Source organism: Monodelphis domestica, chromosome 4, assembly GCF_027887165.1.
Source record: "Monodelphis domestica isolate mMonDom1 chromosome 4, mMonDom1.pri, whole genome shotgun sequence".
Classification (NCBI taxonomy): domain Eukaryota; kingdom Metazoa; phylum Chordata; class Mammalia; order Didelphimorphia; family Didelphidae; genus Monodelphis; species Monodelphis domestica.
The window spans coordinates 412,115,478-412,140,408 of NC_077230.1; the positions used below are offsets into that span (position 1 = coordinate 412,115,478).

The 24,931-nt window shown below is 42.1% G+C and overlaps 1 protein-coding gene across 3 annotated transcripts in view; it reads left to right on the forward strand.

Annotated features, from left to right (window-relative positions):
* The window catches only part of MMEL1 (membrane metalloendopeptidase like 1), a 70,171-nt gene extending 59,549 nt beyond the window's left edge, over positions 1-10,622 (forward strand). Inside the window, exons 19-25 of one of the 3 annotated variants that reach the window (XR_466497.3) lie at positions 670-789; positions 3,055-3,188; positions 4,444-4,509; positions 5,726-5,821; positions 7,565-7,641; positions 9,953-10,267; positions 10,380-10,622. Coding sequence is in view for 2 of the 3 variants with exons in the window: in XM_007491688.3 (XP_007491750.2) it covers positions 670-789; positions 3,055-3,188; positions 4,444-4,509; positions 5,726-5,821; positions 7,565-7,641; positions 9,953-10,052 (593 nt within the window). In the remaining variant the exon portion in view is untranslated. Of the gene's footprint in view, positions 1-669; positions 790-3,054; positions 3,189-4,443; positions 4,510-5,725; positions 5,822-7,564; positions 7,642-9,952 lie in introns of all 3 variants that reach the window. The other 2 variants (XM_007491688.3, XM_007491690.3) reach the window with 2 other exon arrangements.
* Positions 10,623-24,931: the final 14,309 nt, after the last annotated feature.

Below are 24,931 nucleotides of genomic sequence, written 5' to 3' on the forward strand. Positions count from 1 at the left end.
GCTCTTTTGCCTTTCTTTTTGTATCCTCTGGGCCCTAACATAGTGAGTGGCACACAATAGGTATTTAATAAATGCTCTTTTGCCTTTCTTTTTGTATCCTCTGGGCCCTAACATAGTGAGTGGCACACAATAGGTATTTAATAAATGCTCTTTTACCTTTCTTTTTGTATCCTCTGGGCCCTAACATAGTGAGTGGCACACAACAGGTATTTAATAAATGCTCTTTTGCCTTTCTTTTTGTATCCTCTGGGCCCTAACATAGTGAGTGGCACACAACAGGTATTTAATAAATGCTCTTTTGCCTTTCTTTTTGTATCCTCTGGGCCCTAACATAGTGAGTGGCACACAATAGGTATTTAATAAATGCTCTTTTGCCTTTCTTTTTGTATCCTCTGTGCCCTAACAGTGAGTGGCACACAATAGGAACTTAATAAATGCTCATTTACTAATAAAATCTATGACCCTACAATAGGACTCAATGTCATATAATGGAAAGAGTCTTGTCTTTGGAGTCAGAAGACCTGGATTCAAATTCAGCCACTGACACTTAGTAGCTGTATGTCCTTAGAAAATTCATTTCCACTTTCTGGGTCTCTCTTTCCTTTTGGGCCAAAAATTGAACTAAAATGGCATCTGAGGCCAATGAGCGAGCCCTTGTTTCCTCTGCAGTGTTTCCTGCTGGGATCCTGCAGCCTCCCTTCTTCAGCAAACAACAGCTGCAAGCCTTGAACTTTGGGGGGATCGGGATGGTAATTGGCCATGAGATCACCCATGGGTTCGACGATAATGGTGAGTAGGATCCTCTTCCACTCCCACCCCCCAATTCTCTCACAGGGTCCCCCAAGGGCCCAATCCCTGTGGGTAAAAGCCAGTAATAACATTCCAAGCTTCAGGGCTGAGGATCTAGACTGTGGGGGGAGAGGAAACGAGGGGAGACAGAAATGGTCACATCATGGTATCTGGTCATGGTTGAGGATATGGGAAAGTCATGTGTGCACAGCCAAGAACTGGGGCCCGGTGCGTGGTGCCAGGAGACAAAGGGCAGCATAAAAGGAATCAGGAGAGAATGTGGTTCAAATCTCTACTAAGTACTAGCCATGGGCCCCAGAACCTGAAGAAGCCCCCAGTGCCCATCCCACCTACCCAAAAGGCCCCTCTCCCATGTATCTGACAATTGGCCGCTGACCTTCGCTTGAAGACTGGCACCAAGGGAGAACCCACTCACTACCTACTGAGAGAGCCCATCCCATTTGTGGACAGCAGCCCATGTGGGCTTGTGTCCTCATCTGTACAAGGAGAGGTTTGGAGCAGACACTCTCCAAGCCCCTGCAAGCTCTAGGTCCAAGAGCCTAGAAGCAGCAAGCTCCCCAAGGGGACTACTTGGAAGGTAAACGGTCATTTGGAAGTAAAGGTCCCAGCCTATATTGCCACAAAATCAGACTCATGATTCACCAAGCCAGAGGAAGAATGGTATAGTGGATAGAGGAAAGCTTGGAACCAGGAAGATCTGAGTTCAAGTTCTGTCTTGGCCACATATGGGCTACGTGATGCTAAAGGGCAAGTCCTTTACCTTTTCTTTTTTTAACCTCTTGCCTTCCATCTTAGTATCAGTTCTAAGACAGAAGAGCGGTAAGGGCTAGGCAATCAAGGTTAAGTGACTTGCTCAGGGTCACACAGTAGGAAGTATCTGAAGTCAGATTTAAACCCAGGTTCTTTTGACTGGCACTCAACTCACTGTGCTACCTAGCTGCCTCAAGTCCTTTAATTTTTCACACACACACCCAGGCAACTCTCGGTTGTAGAGTAGATGCCTGTGTGTATTGGTAGACTATACTTTTGCTCCATATCAATAAAATTACAAGTTCGGTCTCCTCCCAGAAAATTGCCAAACACTTTGGGGTACAAAGAAGAAAATGATCCGTTCTTCACTTTGAGGCACTTATAATCAATAAACATTTATGAAGCTCCTACTATGTGCCAGGCATTGTACGAAGTGCTGGGGATACAAATACAAAGGGAGCTTACAGTTTAATGGGGGGGGGCAGTGTTGGTTCCACACACATATACACAAGCTAAAAAGAGGAGAAGGGAGGAAAGGGGAGCCAGGAAAGGTAGCCACCATGAGGGTATAGCGGAAAAGTCAAAGGATTCCCAAGGTAGGGCAGCCAGGTGAGAAATATGAAGATGTCCATGGCACCACTCTCTAATTGGTCTAAGTACAAAGCTAATTAAATACAAATCATGAAGAAGAGAGAACATTAAAAGGGAAAGAAGCTAGAGGTTCTATTAGACAGAGGTGAAAAGGGAGGGCATTCCAGATAGAAGGTACAGCCTGGGCAAAGACACTGAGGTGGGAGATAGAATCTTAAATTAGGGAGTAACTGGTTAGCCAGTTTAGTTACAACAGCACACAACTCTAGTAGATGTGACTGCAGTCATAAGAGGTGATTGTACTATAGATTTCTAACTGGCAGATGTCCTTTGGTGAGCTGGCTGCATCTAGACCCAACACACATTTTCAGCTTTTGGTCAGAGGCCAGTTGGTGCTTATAAATGTTCATCATGGATGTTGGTGTCATGATATTAGAATCACACATCTCATTTGCCAAGAAGAGTGAAACAGAATGAGCATCCATTGTTGTCCTCTTCTAGAATGATGGGTGCCCATACAGACTCTCAGATGACCCAGAGTCACAATCACCTTCCAGCAGCAGCTTTTTTTTTATTTTCTGTTCACTGTTAATGAGGTTAAACAACAAATGAATGGAAGGGCAGCTAAAGAGTCAGACCTGGAGACAAGAGGTCCTCGGTTCAAATTTGTCCTCAGATACTTCCTAGTTGTGTGACCCTGAGCAAGTCACTTAACCCCTATTGCCTAGCCCTTAGCACTCTTATGCCATGGAACCAATACATAGTACTAATTCTAAGATGAAAGGTGAGGATTTGAAAAAATGGCAATGGGCAGAAATGGGACAGATTTGTGTTTTAGAGATGTGTCGGCATGCCTCTCCTTCCCTGGGTTGTTGTCCTGTCCTTCCCTCTTCTCCCACCCAGGGAGGAACTTTGACAAAGATGGAAATATGTTGGACTGGTGGAGTAACTTCTCATCCCAGCAGTTCAAGGAACACTCAAAGTGCATGGTGTACCAGTATGGCAACTTCACGTGGGACCTGGCTGGAGGCCAGAACGTGAGTGAGCATGACCCTGGGCAAGTTTAGCCACCACCTTGCTAGCTAGGACATTGAGTCCCCACAGGAACCTGGAGAAATAAAGAGCCTGGCGGGGGCGGGGGGGGGGGTGAAGGGAGTGAGAAGGGACTGGCCATCTGCACCATCCAATTAACCAACCAGCCAACAAGAAATGTTAAAGCACCTACTATGTGCTAGGAACTATGTTAGGTCTCCTGCCCTCAAGAAGCTTAGATTCTTACAGGGAAGATAGCATGAAGGATACAGGTGTAAATAAGATAAATAAAAGAAGATACAAGGTAGCTCCAAAGAGGAATTCAATTTAGAACTAACTGACTCAGTGCCTGCTACATGCCAGGCTTTAAAGATACAAAGAATAAAATGGAAAATAGCCCCTGCCCTCCAGAAGCTTACATTCTAACAGGGGAGGTAGCATGAGAGATACAGGTGTAAATAAGATAAATAAAAGAAGATACAAGGTAGCTCCAAAGAGGAATTCAATTTAGAACTAACTGACTCAGTGCCTGCTACATGCCAGGCTTTAAAGATACAAAGAATAAAATGGAAAATAGCCCCTGCCCTCAAGAAGCTTACATTCTAACAGGGGAGGTAGCATGAGAGATACAGGTGTAAATAAGATAAATAAAAGAAGATACAAGGTAGCTCCAAAGAGGAATTCAATTTAGAACTAACTGACTCGGTGCCTGCTACATGCCAGGCTTTAAAGATACAAAGAATAAAATGGAAAATAGCCCCTGCCCTCAAGAAGCTTACATTCTAACAGGGGAGATAGCATGAGAGATACAGGTGTAAATAAGATAAACAAAAGGAGATACAAGGTATCTCCAAAGGGGAATTCAATTCAAAAACTGACTGACTCAGTGCCTGCTACATGACAGGCTTTAAAGATACAAAGAATAAAATGGAAAATAGCCCCTGCCCTCAATGAGCTTGCATTCTGGTGGGGAAAGGGAGGTGCATAGCCCATGCAAAAATAAAGTACAAGATACTTTGAGAAAAGAAAGGGCATGAAAGATGTGAGGATCAAGAAGGACTACCCATGGGAGGTGGAGACTAAGCCAGACCTTGAAGGCAGCTGGAGATTATAAGAAGGGGAGGGAAGGAAGGAAAGCATTCCAGGCTAGGGCAAAGGAGACAAACTTCACAGAAGAGTAGGCAGGCTAGTATAGGACAGTGCTGAAGGGGAGTGGTTTGATTTCCTATGGTACTGTTTTCCCTTTCTTATAATCCACAGGTGAGTGGAGTTAGCACACTAGGAGAAAACATTGCAGATAATGGAGGGATAAGGCAAGCTTATAAGGTAAATTTTCATTGATTCATTCCTTCCTTCACATTTACTGAAAACTAACTGAATTCCTTCCTTCCACATTTGAGTGCCTACTGTGTGCACTTCCTTGTTCAGCACTTATTGAGTGCCTATTATAATTATTCCTTCATTTGTCACTTATTGAGTGCCTATTGTATGTATTCCTTTATCATTTGTTGAGTGCCTACTGTATGCATCCTTTCATTCAGCACTTATTGAGTACCTAGTGTATACATTCCTTATTTTTGCACTTATTGAAAGCCTACTATACAATGTATAATGCAGGACCCTGTGCCAGGCTATATTATGAAATTACTTCCTGGGTGTTTGAAGGAAAGGAGGATAGACTGAAGGATCTTAGGATTTAGAACAGAAATGAATCTTAGTCTACTTCTCATTTTACAGATGGGGAAACTGAGGAATGAGGAGGTAAAATGATATGTCCAAGGATCAGAGTCACAACTCAAATATGGATCCTCTGTCCCTAAACTCAGGATTCATTCCCCTATGGGACAAGGTATTTGTAACATCAGAGCTCAAGAGCCAGAAAGGACCTTAGAAGCTATCTAGTCCAATTCCCTCCCCCCCCCATTTAACAAATGAGTAAACTGGGGTCCAGAAGAGTCAGATTACTTGCCTGAACTCACAGAAGCAATCAGCGGCAGATCTAGGATTTGAACACAGACCCTCTGACTCCTGATCCATGAATAATCCAGACTGCTTTCTCTGTTTACTGAGGCTGGCCTTTTAATTGGAGTGAGTCTCCATTTATAAAGTTTGATCTATGGTGCCCCAAAGCTGAAAACCCAAACAGGGTTACCCAGGGCTATCTCATAGACGAGTATTTGGATAAAGCATGGAGCCTGAAGTCAAGGAGTCCTGATTTCAAATCCAGCCTCAGACATTTATTAGCTGTGTGATCCTGGGCAAGGCACTTAACCTCCATCTACCTCAGTTTCCTCAACTATGAGATGGAGAGAAGAACAACCCCTATCTCACAGTATTGTTGTGAGTATCAAATGAGAGAATATGTGTAAGGTGCCTAGCACAGTGCCTGGCACCTAATAGGTATGTGTATATATATGAACCATATACATGGTGGTCATTATTGTTGCGCCCATGCCAGATTGGGTTGACTTGGGTTGGCCCCACTAGTGAAGAGGCTCCCGTACATCCTGGATGACAGGCCCCATCTGTCTATCCTGCACAGGCTTACCTAAAGTGGATAGAAGAACAAGGGAGAGAGCCCAAACTGCCCGGACTGAATCTCACCCATGAACAGCTCTTCTTCATCAACTTTGCCCAGGTGGGATCTTCAGAGCTGTTACCTGGATTAGGCGACTTTGATCTTCCCCAGCCCTAGGTCAAGGGGACTAAGGTTGTCTTGATTGTAGGTAACTCGCACACAGACCAAGCCACAACTAGGGTAGGGTGACTGGGGCTTTTCCCCAGAGGGCTGAACTACAGAGGGTTCTCGCTCCTCTATAACATCTCTCCTATGGTGTTGCAACAACTGAGCTTAGTGCCTCATTAGCAATAAAAATGTGTTGAAAGAAGAAATAGCAGATGGTGAGCTTCCTTCTCCCTGTGGAATGCCCGTCCTTCCCTGGCTTTCTCCCCAACAAAGGCTCAGCAGGACCCCAGTTCTCTATCCCCCACCCCAGGTGAATTTTCCCAGGTACCAAGATTCCTAGTTATAACTCTACCCATGGACCTTCACAGAACGTCCCTTCATCCGAGGAAAGTTATAGTCCTCCTCTGCAATCAACAGTCATTAAATGGACAATCCTGTTGTTGAGGCTCTACTGAAATGAAAACAATTCTTTATATGAAGCACAAGAGATTTCAGATTAAGAGGTCTCTCATTTTATAGATGTGTACACTGAGGCCCAGAGGCAAAGTGACTGAGGTGGGATTTGAACTCAGGTCCTCTAAATGTAGCTGGGTGGTGATATAGTGCATGGAGCGCTAAGCCCGGAGATTCAACTTCCTGAGTTCAAATTTGGCCTTAGATACTTATCCACTGTGTGACCCTGGGCAAGTCCCTTGTGTAATTAGAATCTGTTTCCCAGCATCCCCACTCTCTTCCTGGCGTTACACACTGACGTAGACAGGATATAAATTATGTGGAGTTCCATCGCTGGCTCTCTTCTCTTCCTCTGGTGGCAGCTGTGGACACAGAGTTTCTGAGCACACAGAAACACGTAGTCACATGGCTCTACTTTGTCAGATAATAAACTTTACAAAATATAATACTTGAAGTTATTGGACATTAATTTAAATCCTTGGCCTCAGTTTCCTCATCTGTCCAATGAGCCAGAGAAGAAAACGGCAAGCCACTCCAGAATCTTTGCCAAGAAAACCCCAAACGGGGTCAGAAAAAGTCAGCTGTGACTAAACAACAGAATCCCTAAATGCTTGGCAACATTTGGCCAACTCCATTGGCATCCCTGCCCCCAGCTCCTGTTATCTTCATAGCCATCCTGCCTTGAAGCAGAGCCATATTCGTGTAGCCCACTGGACAGATGAGAACATCAAGGTCCAGAGAAGGACAGTGACTTGGCATGAGGCCACTTGACCAGTGAGTCAAAGCATCCCATCATTTAAGAGTTGGAACAGACCATAGCCGGTGTCTCATCCAACGTGCCCCCAAAGGAATCTCCATGTTTATGCTACGCCCAACAACAATCTCCAATGAAAGAGCTCCAGAGAGGGGGAGACGGCCCCTGCCCAGCAGGGACAGCTTTGGTTTGGGGACTCCCCTCCCCACAGCTACCCTTCCTCAAGCTAACGGTGCCCAGTCCTTGGAGCCGTCCCCACGTGGCACGGAATTAAGTGGTTTCCGTGTCTTTCCACCCTCCCTATTCCACATCCATACACAGTGGCTGACAGGAAGCATGGCGGATGGGAAGCATTGGTGGGGCTGGGCTCATTCCTGGAACCTACAGCCTTGCACAGAATTCTAGGTTGGCCTGGTGTCTTCTGCCATAGGGATGTGTGGACGGCTGCCCAGGGCTCTATGATAACACACACACTCTTTTCTACACAGGTTTGGTGCGGCTCCTACCGACCGGAGTATGCCTCTCAGTCCATAAAGACAGATGTCCACAGTCCCCTGAAATACAGGCAAGCAGAGCCATCTGTCCTCATCTGCTAAGGCCAAGGAAGCCAAATCTCTGAATGTCCCCAAGATGCTGGGACTTTTCCACTCCAAAGAAACCCCTCTTAGAAACTGGCCTCTTTCAGGGGCAGCTGGGGGGCCCAGTGGATGGACAGTCAGGAGCAGAGAAGGGAGGTCCTGGGTTCAAATTTGACCACAGACACTGCCTAGCTCTATGACCCTGGGCAAGTTACTTAACCCCTATTGCCCAGCCCTTACCACTCTTCTGCCTTGGAAGCAAAGTACAGTATTTATTCTAAGACACAAGTTAGGATTTTTTAAAAAGAGAAAGAAACAAACCAACTGGCCTTTCCTTATTCATGAACCAGTTGATTTTAAATGGGGTATCCTTGAGTGGATGGATTTGGAAAGATTGTTCTTATTACCCTCTCCTGACTGGAATAGGGGAGTGATTGGGGGCATGGTAGAAGGAGTTTGGGGGGCAGCACCCAAACCCTAAATTCATGGTGGATAGAGTGCCAGGCTTAGACTCAGAAGGACCTGGATTCAAATCTGGCCTCAGACACTTCCTAGTTGTGTGACCCTGAGCAAGTCACTTCACCCCCATTGCCTAGCCCTTCCCACTCTTTTATTGCCTCCAAGACAGAAGGTAAGAGTTTTAAAAAATAAATAAATAAAAATAAAATAAAGGACATTTCTCAGGCCTAGAGATGGGAGGTCTTAGGCTCAAATCTGGCCTCAGACACTTCCTAGCTGTGTGACCCTGAACAAGTCACTTCACCCCCACTGCCTAACCCTTACCACTCTTCTGCCTTGAAGCCAATACACAGTATTGATTCCAAGACAGAAGGTAAGAGTTTTTAAAAAATAAAAAATAAATGCTACTTAGTACTCGTGTGACCCTGGTCAAGTCACTTAACCCTCAATGCCTAACCCTTACTCCTCTTTTGCCTTGGAACCAATACACAATATGAATTCTAAGATGAAAGGTAAGGGTTTAAAAAAACTATTAGCCCCTTCCATTACACATGGAGGCAACAAGGTACCCAAAGGACAGGCACAGAGTTAGTGTCAAAGCCGGCATGAGGCCCCATGATAGCAATGGCGACAGGGGCAGGAATTGGACCTGTAAGTTTACTGGCATCAACTCTCAAATAAGGAAACTCCTTTTACCAGTCTAAGTCAGCACTGTCCCTACAATTTATAATCTTACAGCCTTGCCAAAAGACTAAGTGGTTATGAAGTTATATGTCAGAGGAAGGACTTGAATTCAGTCCTCCCTTGCTTCCAGTTCTCTCCTGCCTGGCCACACTGTGGCCATTCTTTCTATGATGATAATGGCAATAGCCAACATTTGCATAGCTATGTATTATATTATACTTATAGTATACATTACATATTATTTATATATGATATTGACATATGGCATAATATAGCATATGTAATTATCATATATTTACATAATATATTAGCACGTGTATTTTATAATATATTATAAAATGTAACATATTCTATCATATTTTATAATACACATAGAATGAATTGTTTATGTATTATAATAATTATATATTATGCCTATATAATATTGCACCAAATTTCAATCACTATTAATTATTAATATAATGATTATTGTTGATTAATATTACCACTATTGTGATGTATATAATATGCATATATAATTTATATATAATCTATACAAAATACATTTATATTTTCATTGTGATATGTATAATTATATGGCATATAATGTGCATATTAGATAACATATATAATATATATGTGTATTCTATGATATAATGTATTATAGATGAATGCATTGTACATTCATATGTATACATTATATATGTATGTTATATATCAGATATTATAAATGTATCATTCCTACATTTCCATTAGGCCTCAGTTTTCTCATTTACAAAATGAGGATAATAGCACTTCACAAAGGTCATTGTAAGAATTAAGGAAGAGAATGCCTGTGAAGTATTTTCAAACCTTTAAAACCTAGAAAATTGTTATGCATGTTATTATATAGAGACCTCACTCAGTGCTATTGTTTTTCCCATTTTACAGAGAGGGAAAACTGAGGCTGAGAAGTGACTGGCCCAGGGCCATACAGCCAGTGTCTGAGACAGGATTTAAACTCAGTCAGGTCTTCTTGACTCCAACCAGTGTTCTTGTCCACTCTTGATATCTCCTAAGTCTCATTCTGAGATGCTAAAGTCATAAGAATCGCCTTCATGATTGCTTACATTTCCCTGGGCCAGAAGACATCTCTGTAGCTACATTTTCACCCCTCTTCCTACTTGTATCCTTCAGGGTGATAGGGTCTTTGCAGAACTTTGAAGCCTTCTCTAGAGCCTTCCATTGCCCCAACGGAACAGTTATGCATCCTAAGAAGAAATGCAGAGTGTGGTGACCGAAGACTGAGCCCAAATCCTGTGCTTGCAACCCACAGTTAGTCCCAAGCAGTCCATGAGACCAGCTTTGGTGGATGGGCCTGTCCTTCGGGCCAGCTATGTGTCCAGTGCTTCCTCCCCTTCTGTCCCAGCCCAGGGCAGTCCGTCCCTGCCACAGCTATTGTCTCCGCCAAGAGGCAGATATGAGAATGGAAATTCCAGATCTCCAACACTTGTGAGCCTAAACCTGGAGAGCTTCTTTTGGGGGGGAAATGACTGTTTCAAATGACATCTCGACTGTTATTAAACCACTGAATTCTTTTAAAATATATATGTATGTCTTTCAGCCAGGACCATTGATTACAAGAGGTCCAGAGCCTGAATGGATGATGACCCAGTTGAGGTATTTCATTAAATGTAATCCAACCACACATTGTAGCTGCTGCTGTATTACCTCTTCCTGGCTAGCCCAACCAGTTTGCTTCTTGGAGTAGAGATTTGTAATCCTGTGTCTATTTTCCCAAGCACCTGGTGTGTGTTCAATGTCTGAGCATTTCAGACTCAAGCAGAATAAATCTACCTGAAGCCCACTTTGCCTTGGGAAGGGTCATTATTTGTATCATTAGGGTTCAAATGAGGATGGGGAATAATCACTCCTGGAGGGGAACCTAAATGAGCGAATGAATGAATAAATGAATGAAATGGGGGGGGGGGAGTATTTATTAGGCACCTACTATTCTCAAGCATTGATTCTCAGGAAACAAAGACTAGAGTGAAGCATTTTTGAGAGCCGAGCCTGCAGTCTCTCAAAAAGGAGGGTCCTTCTGACGACGTGGAGCAGTCAGGCAAATAAGAGATGAGAGACAACTGAGTTCTCAGACCTGTGCTTAGGCATCAATCAGTGTTCTGCCATTGCACAGGGTGTGTTTATTTTATAACTTTAGTGAGTACATGCTTTTCTGGCACACAATCATTTTTCAACATACATGTTTCCATACAACCTGACAACAGACGCAAAGTCTAAGGAGATACTCAACAAAACAATGTTGCTAAGTGTGGTGTCAGAGGGTAGAATCAACATGACCCAGATTTAGGTTGGGGAATTCAGAGCACAGATTTGCTAGAAGTTTTTATGTCTAGAAAAGAGGGTCTTATCTAAGTGGGTATATAAGAATTCTTAGGTTTAATTTTGTAAGTGGGATCTCCTGTTAATATTCTGGGGGGACAGAATGGGATATCTGTATTAACCCTGCAAGCATATTGCTCTCATCTATTTTTCCTGGGACTAAGTAAGAATAATAATCATAGCAATTCCAATAATAAGGAGATGTTAATAAGGAAAGTCACTTAGGGGGGTTTCTGTGGGTATTTCCATCTTTCCTGGGGGCTGCTTTGCAGTCCCTGGTTTCCATGTGTGACCATATCAGTGTGGTCTTTGATGGCTCCCAGCAAAACATAGTCCCCAAGTCAAGAAGTTTGCGCTCTAATGTTAGAGACTATACATATGGGAGAGTGGTGGAAGAGAGTTCTGGCCTGGGGAATCCTAGCAATGGTAAGTGGAACCACAGGACAGTTGATTAATACATGATTTCCAGGTAGTTTTTAATATTATTCTGGGGCAAGAAATGGAAGGTTTAGATAATAGAGAGGAAGAATATATGTAAAAGCTGGACTGAGAAGAAGGTAAGTGACTAAATGGATTGAGAAGCAGGCCTAGAGAAGGGAAGTCCTGGGTTCAAATCTGGCCTCAGACTATCTGTGTGACCCTGGGAAATTCACTTAACCCTCATTGCCTAGCCCCTACTGCTCTTCTGACTTGGTACCAATATACAGTATTAATTCTAAAATGGAAGGTAAGGTTAAAAAAGAAAAAAGCACAACTGAAAGACCTAAGTGGGCCCTGGTTTCCTGTGGCTGGAGAGAATATAACTTATGGTCTCAGGTCAGCTAGAGATAGCAGGGTTAGGTGAATTTGGACCCAGTCATCTATTAGGACAACTGAGCCCCAGGGAGGAACTCCAAAGATGAATGGATTAACTCCTCTAGGGAGAAGAGGGACAGTTATGTGATATAGTGGATAAAGTGCTGGGTTTGACCTAAGATCAAATCTAGCCTCAGACATTTCCTAATTGTGTGACCCTGGGCAGGTCATTTTAACTTGCCTCAGTTTCCTTGTCTACAAAATAAGTTGTAGAAGAAAATGGCAAACCACTCCAGTATCTATGCCAAGAACATCCCAAATGGGGTCACAAAGAATTGGAAATAACTGAACAATAAGAGAGCTCAAGTCCAGGTTCAGAGGGTGGCTGTTCTAGGATAGAGAGAAGATGCAGTGAAATGACAGCTGGCCTAATGGGCTCTTGTTTCCTGCAGTTTGCTGGTGGATAATGGTACCCTATTTTTATTTAAATGATTATAAAAAGGAATTTCCACACCTAGGGCCAGAGGACACATAGCCGGGCATAGAGGGAGTTCAATCTAGATCACCATCTGTCAGCTTCCTATTTAAATTATCCTTGCTAACTAAATGCTAAAGTCTTTTTTCTAAATTAATTTTAAAAATCATTAAATGTAACACCCTGGGGTAAAAAAAAAAAACACCAAAAAACTAGTTGCTTTACCCTAGTTAAACCTTTGCCTCCCCCAGAGTTCTTGGTACTCCAAGATCCTTCCCCCTTTCCCCAATGGTCCAGTGAGACCATGTATAGTCAATTGTGGTCATGTGTAAGGGCCAGAATGTAAGGGATAAAAATAAAAGGGTTGGACTAAATTTATAAGAGTGTGGTTGCCAGGAATTCCAAATGACTTTTTATGGTAGTTTATTTTACAAAAGGAGAAAGCGTGAAAATAAGAAAATCAGAGAAAGTAGATATTTACTCCAGCCTGGTTCAAACCAGGCAGGGCTTCAGAGGCCCCAGTAAAAGGGGCCCAGAGGTAAATGAAACAAGGGTTTTAGCCACAAGGACTCCTCCAAGAAGAGGGGCCACTCCAGAAAAGCCAGGGAAAGGAATCATCCTTTTTCACTCACCCACATGGTAGTTCTAAGGGAAAACAGAAAAAAGCAGTCTGAGGTCCTCAGCCGGAGCTCCCCCAGGGTCAGGTTGAAGGAGAAAGAGCTGGCCACAGGAAGTTGTCGCCACTTTTAAAGACCTTTCCTTTCATCACTTCCTGTGCCTTCCTTCAACTTTACGTCGACCAATTATGGTCTATGAATTTTCTTAGGACTGCTCAGGGGGCAGTCAGTGGCTTCTGATTTGTCGCCCACCGTCGCACACGTGGGTCACAGACTTCCCCATACTTAAGGATAAGTGGGGTGTATATACTTTTGGTGATTAAATCTAAAAATGGGCAGGGGAGAGTTAATCCCATCTTCACACACATCAGTATCCTGTCATAGAGAAGCAAAGTGGAATACTTGCCTTCTGTCTTAGAGTCATAATAAACATATGTTCCAAGGCAGAAGATTGATAAGGGCGAGGCAATGGGATTTCAGTGACTTGCCCAGGGTCACACAGCTGGGAAGTATCTGAGGCTAGAGTTGAACCTAGGACCTCCCTGTCTCCAGACCTGGCTATCTACTGAGCCACCCAGATGCTTTTGGAAATCATTCTGGGATGTTTCATTCTATGCTCTGATTCGTAAACGTAGACACAAATGTCCTGAAATAATCAAAATGAGAGACCGTAGCACACAGTGGCAGCCTTGAAGTCAGGAAGACCAGGATTCTAGTTGTGTGACCTTAAAGAAGTCACATAAACTCTAAGTGTCTTCAGCACTTCCAAGTGAGAAAAAATGGCAAGTTTGAATTAGTAAAGGGAGTTTGGGCCCTGGGAGTTCCCCCTGCAGGTGTAGACTAATAATTCAATAACTAACATTTATAGCCTTCAAGCCTGCAAAGTTTACTCATGTTAATTCAGTTGAGCCCCAGCACAAGTCTTGAGAGGAAGAAGCAACAAGCATTATTATCCCCATTTTACAGGTCAAGAAACTGACTCCAAGAGGGCCAGGCACAAAGGGACATCAGAGTCTCCCTCATTTCTCAGCCAAAGAGCTGAAGGCCAGAGAGGGAAGTAATTTGTCCAGGGCCAGAAAGAGAGGAAGTGACAGAGATAATCTTCTCTGTCCTAACTCAGCCCACTACGTTCCCAGCCATGCCGCCTCAGATAACCAGCCACTTGGCTAGTGACCAGGGCTGGCTGCAGAATCCAAAGGTTTTGGGTTTGGATTCAGACTCGTCCCTATGTCACCTGTGAAAATTGGAGCCTTAGTGGGTCTCAGTTTGTTCCTCTGTAAAATGAGGGCGTGAGATCTGATCAAAGGTTCTTAAGTTGGGGTCTGTACCCTTGCCTAATATTTCAATAACTGGATGTTTATAAACATAATTATTTCCCTTTATAATCCTAATATGTTTTTGGATGTTTAAAATGCATAATTAAGGGGGCAGCTGGGTGGCTCAATAGAATGAGAGCCAGACCTAGAGACAGGAAGTCCTGGATTCATGACCTCAGACACTTCCCAGCTGTGTGACCCTGGGCAAGTCACTTGACCCCCATTGCCTAGCCCTTACCATTCTTCTACCTTGGAACAGAGACACAGTATTGATTCCAAGATGGAAGGTAAAGATTAAAAAAAAAAATCTGGGTTCAAATCTGGCTTCAGACACTTCCCAGCTCTGTGACCCTGGACAAGTCACTTGACCCCCATTGCCTAGCCCTTACCACTCTTCTGCCTTGGAACCAATACACAGGATTGATTCCAAGACAGAAGGTGAGGGTTTTAAGAAAAAAAATACATAATTAAATTATAGGACTGTAAAAACATGTAACAAAATCATATGATCATCAAAATATAAAAACACTTATTATGCTATAAGATTCCCCAAATAGAATTATTCTATTATAATTATATTATATCATAAAAACATAATTCAGAGAAGAGACTCATAGACATTACTAGAATTGCCAGGAAACAAAGCACTGACCCTTGCTGGGACTCAGTCTCCTCATCTCTAAAAGGAGGCAGTTGGAGAAGATGACCTCTGAGGTCCCTCATTTTGGGATATGAATTCGAATCCTGATGCTAATATCTGCTTCCTTTGGGAAAGTTCCCACTTCCCTAGGGCATGCCTCCTCACCTATAAAAAAGGAGAAGGTGGAACTAAATAAACTCTAAGGTCTCTCCTTACAGCTCTATCCACTGACAAGCATTTATTATGCACCTACTATGTGCCACACACTAGAATTTCAGATGAAAAAGGGAAGAAGCCCCAGCTCTCAAAGATCTTCTCATCTATAGAGAAAAAGAACATTTAATCGCCCATAAACAGGATCCAATGACAATAATAGTGGGGAGCAGCTTGCCAGGATTTCTGACTATTCAGTCAAGAAAACATGAATGCAAATCCTACCTTTACTAAATGTGTGACCTTGGGCAAGTCCCTGACCCTTTCTGTTTCCTCATTACGAGGATAATAGCATTTACCCTGCCACAGGGTATAAAGTGCTTTTTCAAAAAGCTATGGATAAGATCACAGAGGCTGGAATTGGAGTCAGGGAGACCCTAGTAAAGTCATGTAATTTCTCAATCACCTCAGTTTCCCTAGCTATAAAATGGGAATCATCATAGAATCTACCTCAACACAGAATTTCAGAATTTCTGGGGCTGGTTGGCATCATTTTTTTTATTCTGAGATATTTATTTAATTTATATTATTTATTTAATTTGAAGTCTCAAAGAATACTTGAAGGTTCTAACTATTCTCTTTATTGGAATACTGCATTAAGAAAAATTGTAGATTATTCAAAAATGTATTAAAAATTTTTTTAAATAAAATAAAAGGGGGCAGCTGGGTAGCTCAGTGGATGGAGAGCCAGGCCTAGAGATGGGAGGTCCTGGGTTCAAATTTGATCTCAGATACTTTCTAGCTGTGTGACCCTGGGCAAGTCACTTAACCCCCATTGCCTAGCCCTGACCACTCTTCTGCCTTGGAGCCAATACACAGTATTGACTCCAAGATGGAAGGTATGGTTTAAAAAAAAAATACAAATTCAGCCAAAGAGTATATAGTTCCTATTCCAAATGTCTGTATTTATCTGAGAATAGACCCATTTTAGAGAACATTGTTTCCCTGTATTTGCGAAAGGCATTAAGGTCTCACAGCAGTACAAGAGCCTAACAGCAGCCTGTACTCACTGGAATATGGCTCTCTGGGCATGGCTGCATTCAGATCTATTCGATGTATCTTCTGTTTCTGGAGTGAGCTGGAGTACGGTTTTCTGGCCAGGAGAGAGTGGGTCTGGCTTCTTCCAGGAAGTAAGCTCTTCAGAATTTCTGGGGCAGGTTGGCATCATCTTTAGCCCTTGGTGGAGCCATCTGAGGTCCAGTTTCAGGGTATCTTGTTCCCGAAGTTGAGTCTTTTCTTTTTGCAAACAGAGACCAACGTGGATGAGAGCTCTGTGACTTCTGATTATCAGGTGGCTTGGAATTACAGTCAGATTCCTCTCAGTCGGAATCCTTGCTTCAGAGCTGAAAAATCCAAGCTGTCCTGTGATCACTGCAAGCTTTCCTGAGATAGTGAAGAACATCCCATTTCAGAAATGAGGCATGTTTCACCATTTAAATCATTATCGCTTTCTTGAGCCAAACTGGGCATTTCATTACTATTTTTTTTTTAAACCCTTACCTTCCATCTTGGTTCCAAGGGAGAAAAGTGGTAAGGTAAGGGCTAGGCAATGGGGGTCAAGTGACTTGCCCAGGGTCACACAGCTGGGAAGTGTCTGAGGCTAGATTTGAACCCAGAACCTCTCATCTCTGTCCTGGCTCTCAATCCACTGAGACACCCAGCTGCCCCCTCATTATTATTCTTAATCAGAGGGATTGAGGGTTCACATTTTCTTGAAAACTTGCAAGACTCCACTTGGAGATGGACTAGAAATCCTTGAAAAAACCTGTAGATTTCCTGACCAACTAAAGTGTTCCAAAAGTGAGACTGTCCTTGTGAATTTATTCTCGGAAGAGAATCATGATTAGCAGCTTCATTTATAATATCCATATTCGGATCCCCTGAATTCTGATCTACATTTATATCAGTAGACGTCTGGCCATCCGTATCCTCTGATTCATTTAGCTCAGGCTAACTCCTGCTAGCACAGGAGTTTCACATAAACGTTGATTGCTTCTGGGTTTTGCAGTGAAGTCAGCCGCATCTACAGCATTATTGAACTTGCTTCTGATTCCTGGAATCAGAACTGCCCCACGTTTTTCATTTCTCTTCTGCAAAAGGATGCAAATTTGTTCCTTTAGGCTGAGTAGTCAAGATTTCTTTAAAGGAAAAATGTACCGTGTCAGGGATGAATGCTTCCGAAAACTTCTGTGGCTTATCTTCCCAGGTCTCTTTCTTGGTTTTCTTAGTAATTGAAAATGAATATGAGATAAAAGATCATCTTCCCATAGTTCCTTGCTTCTTAGTCTTTTTATAAATGGCTTCTTCTTTGAAAGAGACAAGGGACTGTCTTTTTCTTATCTGTGCTTAGTACAATGCCTGGTATCTAGTAGGTGTTTAATTAATGTTTAATGAATTTGAATTTGGAGCTAATTTATCATTTATCATTTGTCATTAGCCAGTAGAAATATGTTTTAAGAAAAAGAAAGAAATATATCTTGGGTTTTTTAGCCCAGTGAATCATGAGCTTGTAGGATTGTATTTAAATGATTCAAGATTCTAGATGAATTATCTCTGATCATCTAGAGAGATCATGGGCCGTTTGTTTAATAGTTATTGCTAGCCTAATCAGTTAGCTGATTTTTCTCACCCAGAACCCAGTTGCTCAGAATTTTTACTTGCCACATTCCTAAGAGAGCTTTGGATTAAATTATTAATTTGTTAAATTATTTATGCATGAATTATATATAAATTATATAAGTGGATTGTTATTTATTAAATTATTAATAAAGTATTACATAAACATTCTAAGTATGGAAAAAACACATAAAAAATGAAATTGAGTCCACCCAAACAGGAAATGGGTAGTAACTGATGTGAGAGTCACAATAGGTCACAAATATTTAGCATCTACAAAATATCTAGAAAACTATATTTAATCTCACTGTTCTTACTAAAATAAAAGTCATAGTGAAAGTAAAAAGGGTACTGGATTATTAATAAAGAAGATAAAGGTACTTTTAAATTATTTATTTCACCTTTATCTCCTTTTAATGACCAATCTGGGATATGTTTAATAACGAAACATTTTTACAATGATAATTGTGTGTGCTTTATAGGTAAACAACATTTTGTCTGATTGGGATGCCTTGTCAAAATAGATTTAAGAACACTACCTTAGGGCTCTGAGAGTTTGACATGCCTCTGGTTTTGTAATGGTTAAATTTAGGGGAGATGGGGAGACTGAGGCAGGTAGAAATTAGTTTCTCTCTGCAAGGAGTATTATATTTTTAGAGGTTTATTAAAGGCTAAAGATTAAAGAATATACAAGTAAGAAACATGTGCCTAGGCCAGAGGCCTAGACAAAATAACCTCACATCACGCAAGAGACGAGCCTGCACCAAAATGGAAGTCCAAAAAGAGCCAAGACCCTCAAAAGCCTTTGAATCAGCTTAAATACCTTCTCGATCTCGGTCAAGGTGAGATTACAAGGCATTCTGGGGAAGTGGAGCAAAGGCTCATGGGGATTGTAGTCCTGTATTCGAGTCTATTTTTTACAGTTTATACAGCCAGCATGTATCAGAGGCCAGCCCTCTCTGAACCAAGCTACCTTTTCATAGCTGTAATCTTAACACCTAACATTTATCCCTCATCACACCTACCTATCATCTCTCTATCTATTTACCTATCTATCCATCCATTTATTTGTTCATACATCTATCCATTTATCTCTTGACACCTCTCTCTTTGTCTCTCTCTGCCTCTCTGTCTCTCTCTTTATCTGTTTCTCCCTGTCTCTCTCTCTGTCTCTGTCTGTCTGTCTGTCTGTCTCTGTCTCTCTCTTCATTTCTCTCTGTCTGTCTGTCTGTCTGTCTCTCTCTCTCTCTCTCTCTCTCTCTCTCTCTCTCTCTCTCTCTCTCTCTCTCCAGAACCTAGGTTAAGAACTAGAAAGTTATTGTATTCCATTCTAGGTACCATAAAAGCTACCTAGCATCCAGAGAACAACAATCAAAATGTCAAATAGTCTTTGGACTATGGATATAGAAATAGCTCATATTTATATAACACTTTTAGGTGTGCAAAGTCCTTTACAAATACCTCACTTGTTCATCCCAGTAATCCTCAGAGGTAGGAGCTATTATTATTCCCATTTTGCAAATAAGGAAAGTGAGGCAGCAGAAGTTAAAGAACTTGCCTATGATCACATAGCTAGGAAGTAAGAAGCTGGACTTGAACTCAGGTCTTAGTAACTAGATCTGGTTCTCTATCCACTCAAACCATTCAGCTTCCTCATATGAAGATTAAAAGGAAGGAAGGAAGGTAGGAAGGAAGGAAGGAAGGAAGGAAGGAAGGAAGGAAGGAAGGAAGGAAGGAAGGAAGGAAGGAAGGAAGGAAAGAAGGAAGGAAGGAAAGAAGTGAAGACTCAGTGACCCCTTATTGAGTAGGTGGGGTCGGGATTCTCATGAAACTGTGGTTTGGACTCCACCGTCACCTCCTTTTCACCCTTAAATTTCCGTGTTTTTTCCTTGTTGAAGGGATTTGTTTGGGGGCCCCAAGGCTGGGATTCCGGGTGCCCAGGAAGGCAAGGTTATTCCTGCCTGTAGCCCCGCCATGTCTGCAGAAGCTATAGGAAGAAGTGAAACTAGTCAGTTCATGAGGGCAGAAAACTTCCCCACAGCTTTAATAGTCTGGAATCCTTCCTCACTGGGTGAAGCTGAAGGCTGCACACCCATCACACCTGTGACACCCATCACACACACACACACAAACAACCTTTAAAGTTCCTATTTCGTCCTTCCTTTTTGAAAACCTTTACCTTGTCTTAAAATCAATACTAAGTATTGGTTCCAACTCTCCCACTAATGAGCCACTAATTCACCCTAGATTGTGGATGACTACTAATGCCACCCTCTCCAAATGTATTTTAAAAGTAGATTCTTTGTTTATCCAAAAGAATACATTTCTAAAGATGAATTTTCACCCATAGTAATAGAAAAAAAATTATTTTAAAGAACAAAAGCTGACTCCACCCAAAGCTATTCCACTTTATGCATGAAGCCTAGGTGGCTCAGGGCTCCATCAAACTGGGGGCTGGGGGGGAAGAGAAGGGCATATTACTCTTGGTGGGGGGATGGGGCAGAGGGAAGGCAGGTGGATGCTGGGTGGTAGAGTTGGTCCTTGTGCCCACCAAGATACTTGGCTTCTCAGTATTCTGGTGATGTAGTGGGAAAAGCACTAGCTTAGAAGTCAGAAAACCCAGGATAAAACCTGTAGACAGAATAAATTGGAGATACTCTCAGAAGGAAGGTCTACCATTAAGTGAAAGCAGGAAAATCTTTTTGTAGAAGATAACAAAGCTTTCTGGGTTTCCATTGGCTTCTCTTTAAAATGAGAGATTTATTAAAAATATCAAAAAAACTAGTGGAAAAAAATGTGAAGGACGGTGGCCTGGCAGTACCAGATCTCAAACTGTACTATAAAGCCAGGATCATCAAAACAATATGGTAGCTGCTAAGAGACAGAAGGGAGGATCAGTGGAATAGACTTGGGGTAAATCACCTCAACAAGACAGTTTATGATAAACCCACAGATCCCTGTTTTGGGGATGGTAGTGGTAGTCTCTCATTAACGGAGGATGACGATTGTCTTTGTGCGTTTTCATCTATGATAGATGAGTGTGCACAAAGACACTTGTGCATGGAGATTTAAGTGGAAAAGCCGATGCACAGAGACAGTCCCACTCTCTCGGCGTTGGAAGCCTGGGTCCAGTGGCAAGAAAAGTCATTACACCTGGAGACTTCCTCAGCTGCATTGGATGGCCGTGTTGTCCTTTGTGCTCCAACACGCCCTAAGCACTCCACAGTGCCTTGCTGCGTCGCCATCTCAGCCATTGAACCTTCTTATTGGTTTCTTCTGCCTGTTCAGCCGAAGCAGTCTTCACATGCTGGGTGAGCAAAGCCCTGGTTCACCAGGGGTCCACGACGACCCGATGGCTACCCTCACAAGGTTTAGCCATCCTGTGGAAGCCGTTGCCTGGGGTGTGGCCGCTGCCACATGCTAGCAGCTACTGGGAGCCACAAGTGAGAGCTGGGTGTCAGGTGGGGGTCAGAGGCTGGAAAGCTGCCCTAAGAGGGCACGACAAGCCCTCCATACCAGAGATGCTACCCCTCCCTGAGCACCCCATACACCCCAGTTGTTTTGGGGATAAGAACTCACTGTTTGACAAAAACTGCAGGGACAATTGGACAATAGTTTGGCAAAAATTAGGTTTAGATCAATATCCCACACCCTCTACCAAGATAAGGCCAAAATGGGTGTATGGTTTAAACCTAGAGTGATGTTATAAGTAAATTAAGAGAATGTAGAATAGTTTATTTATCAGATATATGGAGAAGGGAAATTTTTATGACAAAACAAGAGAGAACAATATAAGATGAATAATTTAGATTATATTAAATAAAAAGGTTTTGTACAAAAAATGAAATCAAGATTAAAAGGGAAGCAACAAACTGGAGGGAAAATGTTATAACAAGTTTCTCTGATAAAGGACCCATTTCTAAAATATATTAAGAACTAAATCAAATTTATAAGAATCCAAGTCATTCTCCAACTGATAAATGGTAAAAGGTGATTTCAGATGAAGAAATCAAAGCTATCAATAATCACATGAAAAAATGTTCAATATCCCTCCTTATTAGAGAAATGCAAATTAAAAGAATTCTGTGGTATCGCCTCACACCCATCAGGATGGCCAATGTGACAGAAAAGGAAAATGAGAAATGTTGGAAGGAATGTGGCAAAACTAGGACACTAATGCTTTGCTAGCAGAGTTGTGAACTGATCCAACCATTCTGGAGGGCAATTTAGAACTATGCCCAAAGGTTTTGAAAGGAATGCACACCTTTTGATCCAGTAATACCACTCCTGGGTCTGTATTCCAAAGAGATTTTTAAAAAGTGAAAAGACCTGTTTGTACAAAAATATTTATAGTTGCTCTTTTTCCCAAGAATTGGAAACTAAAGGCATGTTCCTCAATTGGGGAATGGCTGAACAACCTGTGCAATATGGTGGTGATGGAATACTCTTGTGTTCTAAGGAATGGTGAACAGGATGATTTCAGAATAAGCTGGGAAGACCTAAGTGAACTGATGCAGAGTGAAATAAGCAGAACCAGGAGAACATGGTACATAGTAACTGCAATAGCATGGAATGATCAACTGTGGTAGACTTTGCTACTAACAGTAATAGAATGATCCAGGGCAATTCTGAGGGACTTATGACAAAGAATGCCATCCATCTCCAGAGAAAGAACTATGGGTGAAAACATATGGTTTATCACTTGTTTATTTGGGCATATGTTTTGGAGTTTTGTTTTAAATGATTGTTCACTTACAAAAATAAATAATATAAAAATGTTTTACGTGATATCACATGTATAACCTAGATTGAATTGCTTGTCAGCTCCAGGAGGGAAGAGGGAAGAAGGAAGGGAGACAATTTGGATAATTAAAAAACTTCTAAAATTTTATGTGAAAATGTATTAAAAGAAAAAATTTTTAAAGAAAAAAATTACTAAAGTTGGGCTCTGTAACTGTGTTGAAGGAAGCACTGTTCCAAGCTCCATGTTCTTTTTGCAGCTGTCTTTAGAGATGATACTATCAGTCCTTCCAAAATGGTATGATGTAAGAAGTATGTCTAATACTCTCCTGGCCTGTGCTCTGGTCTGTGATAACCACAAGAACTCCTTACCCCTTGGGACTGTGACCAGGGTCCCCTGCTCCCCTTGTGGCTGCAGCTGCTGATGTATGCTGGTGCTCCCCAAAACCATTGATCTTTGTAACAAACTAGGAAGTGTATGCCATTATTATCTTCTTTTACAGATGAGGAAACTAAGGCAAACAGTGACTTGCTCAGGGTCACACAGCTAAGAAATGTCAGAAGCAAGATTTGAACTCTCATCTTCCTGACTAGATCCAGTGCTCTGTCCATGACTGTCCACTATACCACCCATCCACTCAGCTCTTTCTGAGGGTTGTTTTTTTTTAAGCCCAATTGTAAGACACCAATTCCATTAAATTCCTATTACTTTCTTTTAAAAAAAAAAACTTTACTTTCTGTCCTAGTGATAACTCTAAGACCGATGGACAAGGCAAATGGGGTTAAGTGACTTGATCAGGGTCACACCTAGGAAGTGTTTGAGGCCAAATTTGAACCCAGGTCCTCTGGTCTCCAGGCTTGGCTCTCTAACCACTGAATTGCCACTAAATAGATAGATAGATAGATAGATAGATAGATAGATAGATAGATAGATAGATAGATAGATAGATAGATAGATAGATAGACAAAAAGATAGATAATTGGATGGATAGGTGGATGGACTGAAAGACAGAAATGATGGCTAGATAGATGGAAGGATTGATGATAGATAAAATGATGAATGGATGAGGGGTTGAATGGAAGGAGAGACGGATACATGGATTGATAGATAGAAGGAAAGATGGATGGATAGAAAGATGATAGATGGGAGTGCAGATGGAAATATAGCTAAATAGACAAAGGTATAAATGAATACATAGGTAATATACAGATAAAGCCTTTTTAGGCACTTACTTTGTGCCAAGCATCATTGACACACAAAGCAAGTCAACACAACTATTGAATTTACCTCAGGTATCATTTCTCTATCACCTACTATGTGCAAAGCACTATAGTTAGGGTGAATGAAGAGTTCAATTTAATAAACATTTTTTTTAAACCCCTACCTTCTGTCTGGGAGTCAATACTATGTATTGGCTCCAAGGCAGAAGAGTGGTAAGGGCTAGGCAATGGGGGTCAAGTGACTTGCCCAGGGTCACACAGCTAGGAAGTGGCTGAGGTCAGATTTGAACCTAGGACCTCCCATCTCTAGGCCTGGCTCTCAATCCACTGAGCTACCTAGCTGCCCCCTTAATAAACATTTAGTAACATTCTCTTCCCTACAGACACTGTCCAACAGTAAAACAGTTGCCATTTTCAAAGAGGCTGCTAGCTGCTGGAGATGGTGGAATACAACAAGGATGTAGATAAGCACTGGCCTTATCTATATGTACAAGATAATGGTAAAGTCACGGGGAGGGTGCATCTCAGTTCTGTCTCTAGCACCTAGCATGATTCCTGGTATTTAGTAGGTGCTTAATTAATTTTTTCCATTGACTGATGCAGTCTTTGTCCTCAGGGAGCCCACAGAAACTTGAAGAGCTCCTCCTAGTTTTCCAAAGTCATTACTGTCGATTTCAAATTTAGAAATAGGGGGTAGCCTTGACTGGTGTGAGTCTTCCAAATTTCAGTTGTACAAATAAGTTACGTGACACATAGATCCTCTGGCTAAGCTGAGCCCAGATGGAAGAGAATCATGGGAAACCTTCACTTGGATATTAGGCACAAATATGGAGGAACATGGGGGAGGGAGGATGGACTGGATCAGAGGTGCCATGGACTGCTTTGTAGAGTTGTTGTTGGGTCATTTCAGTTATATTTAATTCTTCATGACCCCATTTGAGTTTGTTTTTGTTTTGTCTTGTTTTGTTTCAGCAAAGATCCTGAAGCGGTTTGCCATTTCCTTCTCCAGTTCATTTTTCAGATGAGGAAATTGAGACCAACAGGGTTAAGTGACTAGCCCAGGGTCACACAGCAAGGAAGTGTCTGAGGTCACCTTTGAACCTGGGTCTTCCCAATTCCAGGCCTGTTCTCTATCCACTG